The sequence below is a fragment of the Elephantulus edwardii genome, unplaced genomic scaffold (assembly GCF_000299155.1).
Source record: "Elephantulus edwardii isolate Elephantulus edwardi_28Jun2011 unplaced genomic scaffold, EleEdw1.0 scaffold00117, whole genome shotgun sequence".
In the NCBI taxonomy this organism is placed as follows: Eukaryota; Metazoa; Chordata; class Mammalia; order Macroscelidea; family Macroscelididae; genus Elephantulus; species Elephantulus edwardii.
The window spans coordinates 341,218-350,387 of NW_006399867.1; the positions used below are offsets into that span (position 1 = coordinate 341,218).

A 9,170-nucleotide genomic window follows, 5' to 3' on the forward strand; every position below is an offset into this window, starting at 1 on the left:
TTTGTTGATGGGCCCTTAGGCTGCTTCCAACTCTTTGCTATTGTAAACAAAGCTGCAATAAACATGGGTGTGCATATATCTGCTTGGATGGCAGACATGGTCTCTCTGGGGATCTGAATATTCTTTTATAGGTTTAGAGTTACAAAGTTTGGTCCATTCTTAGAAGGGGCTCATAGTTAAGTGGCAAACGTATCTATGTAAAACAAAACAACAAATCAAATGAACAACAACAAAACTTAAGTATTGGGGTCCTGCTTTATGTAAGGGCTTGTGGGAAGGATATGAAAGGAAGTATTTGTTTTGGTTGCTCCATGATTTCTGAATTTTCAGAAAACTAAGTCTTGGGATTTGAGTTAATGTTTAGACCCATCCCTTCTAAAGATTCTGATTGGAGGAAAATACAGTAATCAGATGGAGAAGCAAAATTTCTGCTTAAATGTGGGTAATACTGTTTCAAAAAACATGACATATCTGCAGCTAAAATAAGGCTTCTTAATATTTTTTTCTTGAGCGTAGGTCTTAAGACCCACTTGTGGGTAGACTGTGAGACATATATTGTAGGTTTGTGAGACATATATATTCACCCAGTCAGCTGACAGAGGAAGCTCTGCTAGTCACAGGATTTGAGCATTGCCTGTAGAAATCAGAACCAGCACTGAAACCAGAACAGATCACCTGCTCTGGTGAGGCTGACCTACAGTCTCAGCCCCAGACCTTGACTGCTGGCCACTGACTGGTATGATCAACAAGATACTCCTGGGGTTTGGGGCTGAGTATGTAGAGTTTAAAAAGCAATCTAGATGATTCTCATGCATTCTTGGCTGAAGAATCATGGTGATGTACATGTTGATCCTCTAGGAATTCAGTGGAGGATTGTTTCCAGCAAATGTTTAGGATGGCTGTCTGGAGGACAAAGGCACAGAGCAAGCTTTAACAGATTTGGGAAGGTTTTAGTAACTAAGAAAGCAGACAGAAGTAGTTATTGTGGTCACAGAAATTATGCATTAAGCATCAAGGTGACCTTGGGAATTAATGCCAAGTCACGTTCAGTTCACCCAAGTGGCTTCTTGCTCCAAGCTTAGCAGAGGCAAGCTCATAGTTGATATCGTTAGGAACAATCCCTGAGAAATAGACCATGAACTTCCTGGGAAAATTCTCATTTGTCTACCCTGCTCTTACTGGTCTGCTGTGATACACAGCCTGTAGGTATTAGGGATGAAGGAAATGAGGAATACAGTCCTGGGTATTTCTACAATTCCAACAAAAGACTTGAATGTTGTTACAATGATGAATGCAAGGGCCTGTGCTGAGAAGAATGGGTTTTAGGTGAAAAGTAAAACATTTTAAGAAATATGTTACTAAAATTTGATTTTTCAATTCACTGATCCTAGGTTATTAATAATGTTTACATCAGTATCCCATCAATTAATATATACCTTTTTTGGCATTGTGATTGGATGTGGAGAGCGCAAGTATTTCAAATTGCACACAATTGTTTTCATTTTCATTTTATATGTCAGTCTGAATATTGTCAGGTAAGAATTATGTTTTCTTACTGAACCTAGGTTCTCAAACCCAGAATTACAATGGTTAGCAGTAAAGTGTAGGAAAAAAAAAGAAGCTTGGGTGTGAAGTCAGACAAAGCGTGTTTGGGTCAAGACCTTCATGCTAGCTTGTTGTGTGACTGGAGAAAACCCCATTTACTGTTCATCTATGTAATAAGGCAGGTAGACCAGCAGCTTTGACATCACTCATGATCTGGATGTTGTTGTTAGGTGTCATCAAGTCGAGTATGACTCATATCGACCTATGAACAACAGATCTGAACTACTCTGTCCTATCCTGTGCCACCCTCAAAAATCTGATACACTCAAGCCAATTGCTACAGTCACTGTTTCAATCCACAGTTGAGGGTCTTCCTCTCCAAGTCTCTGGTAATGAAAATTTACCCACTGTTTCAATGGATTCTGTGTGGTTCTTGTTCATTTTAACAATTTGAACTGGCCTGGTGAGAGTGCTGTTTTAGTGAGAAGGAGTTGCACTGCCAACATAATGGAACATGGTTCGAATTCACCAGCTGCTCTGTAGGAGATGGATGCGCAATCTACTCTTGTGCAATTTACTGCCTCTGAAGAGTGTCAGCTATGGGTTAGTTCTGACTCAGAGTTACAACAGTGAGTAAGTAGTTGTGATACCAATCCAATGGCAGGCAGTTCATAAGAATGATTGTATATACCCAAAGAATGTAAGACGAAGTTTCACTATCTTTGCCTCTAACAACCTCTTTGCTTGCATGTCTTCGATGACATAATAAGAAAGCTAGAAGTAGCTAACTCTGGGACTTAGAGACAAAGTTCATTTTTGTCAATTAGCTAGTATAAGCTCTCCCATTGTACTTGTATTTGCTAATTCCATATTATTTCCTGTACCTGGAAGATCCTTGACAATCAGGGTAATACTTATATTTTCGACACACTGTAAATCAGTCATAATAAAGAATAAGTATGCATAATGAATGTATATTTTATTTACCACCTTCTAGTAATTTAAAATGTTACTTGTGATTGTTGTTGACTTTATCAGTTTACTTCATCAACAGTCATTTTTTTTATATTAATTTTAATGAAAGTTTACAGAGACTTAGGGTTTCCTTGTTTGACTCCGAAAGATAGTTTCTGAATTTCAGTACAAACTTCTAGAAAAATGGCCTGTAAAAACAACAAGTACAAATGGAAATTATTTATGTTAAAATTTAGTGTGTTTCTTGTAAGAAGTTAAAAACTTTGGCTTAACTAAGTTTGTGAATCTCTCTGGAAGATTTTTCCTTTTGGACTATGATCTTCAAGTCTTCCTGGCTTAGTTTTAAAATCCAGTCCTTTTAGGACCTTTCAGGAAATCAGAGATGAGCTTGCCAATTTTCTCATAAGCAGCCCAATCTACCCACTCCCTGAGGAATTTACCTCCCCAATCCAAACAGCACACATTGATATTAGTGATAGTGCCTTATGTTTGTATAGATCTTAGCATTAATTTTTTAAAAATATTTTTACTATGGTGATGGTGAACATTTACTCAGCAAATTAGAGTCCTGTCTGGCACAAGTTCTTCAGTGACATTACCTTTGATGCACTTTTCGGTATGTGCCAGCATTCTCTTTGTGTTTTGCTGTTCTGTTCACCAGGGCTCTAGTCACCCTGCCTTCTTCTCATATTTGCCTTCATTATTGGTTTCATTTTAGTGGCTTCTTAATCAATCTGTAATGTTGCCAAAAGATCATTCAAGTTTTAAAGAGTATCTCAGAGTCCTCTCTTCTGGATGTAACATTTATTTTTTTTTTTGTACTGGAGTATTATTGGCAAAACTCAGTTTGATTTGATTAGTGTGAGAAAGTTTGGATAACTTCTCAAGAAATTGGATTGTCTTTATGGAAAAGTGTATGACACTCAGTATTTAGGACATACCTTCAACTGTGAATAACATTAAATTATAAGGTGTGATTTATGTTTTTAAGTACTTTTCTCTCTACAGGTTGCTTACTATTCTGCTAGTGAGCCCTATTTTGATGTACTCAAGATATGAATATGATTGGAGATGGGCCATTGTTATCACATGGTCTGGAGTTAAAGGTGTTTTTAACTTACTCCTGGCTCCTGAAGTTTACAATCTGGCTGAAACAAAAATCAACTCAGCACACCTGGTAGGAAAGAGCATATCATGAGCACTTGCATTTATTTGCTTTATTTACTTCGTAGTACTTGTTTTCATGCCCACTAATGAAGTTATACTGTCTTGAATTGGGTTTTAAAGTCTATTCTCCTAAATTCAAGGAACTCAGAGTAAAGAGTATATCTGCTGGCAGTGTGAAAAAAGACCGATGACAGTCAAGTGGTGGCTGTGGGCATAACATCAGATGGTCATGGGTTTGCTTCCTGGCTCCATCCTTTCCTGGCTGGGAGACTGTAGACAAGTTCTTACATCTTACTGAGGCTCTGGTTGCTAGTTGAAGAGTGAGAGATAATGCATGATTTGTAAAGCAAATCTTCAATAAATGTTAACTATCATTAGCAGTCAAAAGAATGAAGAAAGAATACTTTTGTTTAGATCTTCTAATCCCTATACCTTTTAGAACAAATAATGAGATGCTATTTAAATATACTGAGAGAGGAAAGATTTGGTAAATTAAGAATTAAGTTTTCTTTTTTCTTTCCCCTCTATGTATATATACACTCCCCAAAAAAGAAGTGGGGTGTTTATTTTTTTGACAGTACCATAGTGTCATAGATATCACCACATCCTTCCCAAGGTTGCATACTTTATGTCTGTGTCCATGGCCTGGGAATCAATTTGGGGTTCAAACTTCACTTGAGTCTTTAGGAAGACTTGGTGTCAAAGAAAAAATATTTTAAAAAATACTTTGGAGTTTCTGCCCCACCCCTCATTTTAATGTGTACAAGGAGTTGGCCTAAAATAAAATCAGTCAAATTATAAGTAGCATCTGGATGCCATTTTACCATGCTTCTCAAATCTATCTACTACTGAGAATCCCCGTGGCTCCACCCCAGAAATGTGGAGTCAGGATCTCCAGGGAAGGGACTTTGGAGTCAGTGTGAATAAAAAATGCTCCAGGTGATGCTAAACTTGGCAGACATCTCTGTAGCAGAAATCTATAGTTACTCCATTTTCTTTTTCAGTGAAAGGTAGTAAAACTTGGCATGGTTCAATATCTGACACCAAGTCATAGCTAAGAAATGGTAGAGACAAAGGCTACAAATATGATTGTCTTTCTGCTTCTCCACTACACATCTCCAGATCCCCCTCCCAACCCAGAGTGCCTTCCCTCCTTCCTCAGACTCTCTGTGCACAGCTCAAGTAAATACTGGTGGCACGGACAAGTCCGTCTTCTACACATTGCTGCCATTGACCACGGATGCTAGAGGTTTATCTTTTACCCCGCAAGTGCCACAGCAAGGTGAGGCTGTCATCTTGCAAGCTTTATGTGGCTGCTGACCAATGTGGCAACTATCTAGTGTTCTTCTCCCTGAAAATACAAAAAGCCTTCTCCTCACCTGCAGATAAAAAACTAATTTCTACCCCAACCTATTATGTTCAAGAAGTTCCCACAAAACAGCCAGTTTTCTCCAGTCTGCTTACATTCAGCAAGTCGATTCCAACCTACAGCAGCTCTCTAGGACAGGACGGATCTCCCTGTAGGGTTCCTAAGGTTTCAAGTCTTCGTGGGAGGAGATTGCCTCATCTTTCTTCCATGGAGCAGCTGGGGGTTTGAACCATAAGCCTTTTAGTTAAAACCTAACTCTCAATTCACTATACCATCTGAGCTTCTTAACTTAATTCAAGACAAGATTTAAAAAATATGGACTAAGAAATTGAGTCAGTAATTAATTGAAAAATGACTACCTTTGTAAAATTTACTACTATTTTAGTCCTAACTATTTGTGCTTTTTCCCCCTAGTGTATATTCTATGTTCAAGTGATATCGTTACTGACCATGGGAATAAATTCATACATGATGACTAAGTGTGCCAAGACATTAGGTATCTATCTTTTACTAAATAACTAGAGGAGATATTGCAAATAAATTAGGCATTTGGGATCATGGGGACATTTCATGTGGTACTCCAGGAATTGGTTCAGAATAATTCATTCTCACTCAGTCATTATTTATAGAGGTTATTAATTGGTTCAGCCAGTTTAACAGAAATAAAATTAACAGCAGCTTAAAGAAGAGCAAAAGCTCCCTCCCACCACATTATTGCAAAGCCTAGAAAGGTGAGTAACTTTGCTTAACAGGCAGTGATGTGTTGCGAGACTGAAGGTTTCTTCTCTTTCATTGCTTCTCTGCCCTCTTAGGTCCTGCTCTTTTCTGCAGTGTAGAGGCTGTGTCACTGCCACTATGTCTACTGTCCAACTAACTAGAGTAGAGAGGAGTGGAAGATGGTCAGAGGAAGGCAAGCAACTTTTAAAGGATAGAATCCAGAAGTTGCACATGTCATTACCACTCAGAGCCCACTGACCAGAACTTAGTCACATGGACACACATGGGCAAAGAAAGATGGGAAATGCCATTTTTACCTGTCTGGTCTACTAACTTAAAAGGAAAATGGTTCTTTTTGATGTCTGAAATATCAGTGTTCATTATTGAGAGGACCCACTTCTGGAAGAAGTTTAAGATGCTCTGAAGAATTGGCAAAAAATTAGGCCCCAGGAGTGGATGGAATACAAATTGACATATTTCATCAATCAGATGCAGCCCTGTATTTGCTCATCAGGCTGTGCCAAGAAACCTGGAGGACAACTACCTGTCCAACTAAAGGAAGAGATCCATATTTATACTCACTCCCAGAAAAGATAATCCAACAGAATGCGGAAATTATAGAATAATACTATTAATTATCACATACAAGCAAAGTTTTGCTGAAGATTATCCAAAAATTATTAGAACAGTATATCAACAGAGAACTGCAAAGTATACAAGTTAGGTTTAGAAGAGGCTGTGGTGCTAGGAATATAATTACTGATATCAGATGGATCTTGACTGAAAGCAGAGAGTACCAGAAGGATGTCAGAGAGTACCAGAAGGATGTCTATTTGCATTTTATTGACAGTGGAAAGGCATTTGATTGTGTGGATCTCAACAAATTGTGGCTAACATTGAGATAAATGAGAACCCCAGAACATTAGATTGTGCTCATGTGAAATCTACACCGAGACCAGGATGCCATTGTTTGAATAGATTCACTGTTAGGCGGATAGTTCATGATTCAAAATAAAGAAAGAAGTGCAACAAGAATGTATCATTTCTCTGTATTTTTAAAAACTATATGCTGAACAGGTCGTTCAGGAGGCTAGAAGAAGAATGTGGCATCAGAATTGGAGGAAGACTCATCAACAACCTGCATTACACAGATAACTAAGAAGGACTTGCTGCTGAAGATCAAGGATTGCAGCCTTCAAAATGGATTGCATCTCATTATCAGGAAAAGAAAACTCTTCACTACTGGGCCAATAGGCAGCTTCATGATAGATGAAGAAAAGATTGAAGTTATTAATGATTTAATCTTTCTCAGATCCACAATCAACACCCTTGGCACCAGCAGTCAGGAAATCAAAAGATGAGTTGCATTGAGAAAATCTGCTGTCAAGGGCCTCCAGAGTACTAAACAGCAATAGTGTTAGTATAAAGATTAAGGTGCACCTGATCCAGACTATGGTCTTCTCAATTGCTTGCTGTGCATCTGAGAGCTGGATAATAACCAGCGATGACAAGAAGAATTGATGCCTTTGAGTTGTGGTGCTGGAGAGAAATATTGCACATATATCATGGACTGCCAATAGAACAAACGGGTCTATCCTAGAAAGGATAAAACCAGGTTGCTATTTGCAGGCAAAGCTTTTAAAGCTCCATCTCACAGACTTTGGGCATATTGTTATGAGAGTTCAGTCTTCAGAGAATGACATCAAGCTGGAAAGTGTGGAGAGTCAGCGCAGGAGAGGAAGATCCTGGATGAGATGGAGTGACTGTGGCAGTGGGGTCAGCTGCATCAGAGATGGTGAAGCTGGCTCAGGATAGGGCAAGGGTCAGAGCTGTTATTTATAGAGTGATTGAATTGTGATTGACTTGGATGGCACTTAACAACAACACCACTTCTGGATACCAATTCTGTTGATGTACCAAATTAGCAATCAGGCAGTCTCTTGGGGAATATGGAAGAAATGAGAGGGAGGAAGGAAAGTAGTGTTCAAGGGAACTCTGAAACAGTAGACTGGTTGGTTTACCTTACCCTGCCCACAAGAGCTGTCACCCCTTTGCCTGTGTCTTCCCAGTCTATCCCATTCCTGGAACAATACCACATAAACACTGTTCTAGCACTTCTTGGGACAGTCTATCTCAAAGTCAAGGGCTTCAGTGTGTCTGTGGCTAGTAAACAGGGTAGGCTTTTGTCAACTCTCCTTTTCTCTCAGTTTTGGTTCGTTTGTGTTTATAATGGGAAAGTGTGTTTGGATCAGCAAACACTTGCTACTGTTGTCATTGGCCTTCTTTGAAGCTTTGGCAGCCTGGTGGTAAGAAGCTGCGCTGCAATCTCAAGAGCATGCCATTTGAATCCACCAGCTGCTCTGAGGGAGAAGGATTGGCAATCTCCTCCTTTGTGGTTTACTACCTCTGAAAACCGGAAGGAGGGTGAGCTATGGATTGGTCCACACTCCATGGCACACAGTTACCAACCAATAGGACAGGGGGCTTTGGTGGCCTCTAGTGGTACGGAGCTGCACTGCCAATTCAAAGGCTCACAGTTGAATACACTTGCAGTTCCAGAGAAAGATGGGCAATCTCTTCCCATGTGATTTTTTGCCTCTGAAACCCACCTGGAGGGTCAGCTTTGGGCCAATTCTGACTCTATGGCACACAACAACAACAACAACAACAACAACAACAATACACAGTAGAACTTCCTTTTAGAGTTTTAGGGGGCTCTGGTGGCATAGTTTGTAGGAAGTTGTGCTGCTAATCTGGCCTCTCTTGTGGCTCTGAGGGGGAAAGATAGACAGTCTACACCTTTACAATTTACAGCCTCTGAAAACCTGCTGGAGTGTCAACTATGAGTCAGCTCTCGTTCTATGGTAATAAGTATGAGGCTCTTTTGAGGCAATATTACTTTTTAGGGAGCAGATTGTTGGGCATTTTCTCCTGAGATTTGACTCAGGGGCTATTTCTGGTTGCAGTCTGGGGTTTAACCACTGTGCCACTAGAATTGCCTAACAATAGCCTGCACTGAAGTATTGCTATTGTTGAATCCATTTCAACTCATAGTGACCCCATGTAACACAGTAGATTGCCTCAGAGTTTTCCCGTTTATAATGATTATAGGAGCAGTTTGCCAGGTCTTGTCTCCAGGGGACCCCTTGGTGGGTTTGAACTGCTGACCTTTCAATTAACAATCAAGTACTTAATCATTCAAAAAGTTAATTCCATATCTCTAAGTCCACCAATTTCCTTTGATTACCAGAGAGCCTTTGGTACTCTGACACTCAAAGCAAGATCAATATGTGGTTTTTTTTATTATGACACTATTTTTATGTTGTTTTCCTCCCCCATCCCACCAGTAAATTTTTGGTTGTATTAAAGAAACGTCAGTATTTTCTTTTTTTTTCTA

At 39.4% G+C, this 9,170-nt stretch overlaps 1 protein-coding gene across 1 annotated transcript in view; it reads left to right on the plus strand.

Annotated features, from left to right (window-relative positions):
- Positions 1-9,170, plus strand: part of SLC9C2 (solute carrier family 9, member C2 (putative)) — a 126,699-nt gene that overhangs the window by 33,029 nt on the left and 84,500 nt on the right. The window contains exons 8-10 of the mRNA XM_006892683.1: positions 1,392-1,535; positions 3,529-3,697; positions 5,471-5,552. Coding sequence (XP_006892745.1) covers positions 1,392-1,535; positions 3,529-3,697; positions 5,471-5,552 — 395 coding nt within the window. The remainder of the gene's footprint in view (positions 1-1,391; positions 1,536-3,528; positions 3,698-5,470; positions 5,553-9,170) is intronic.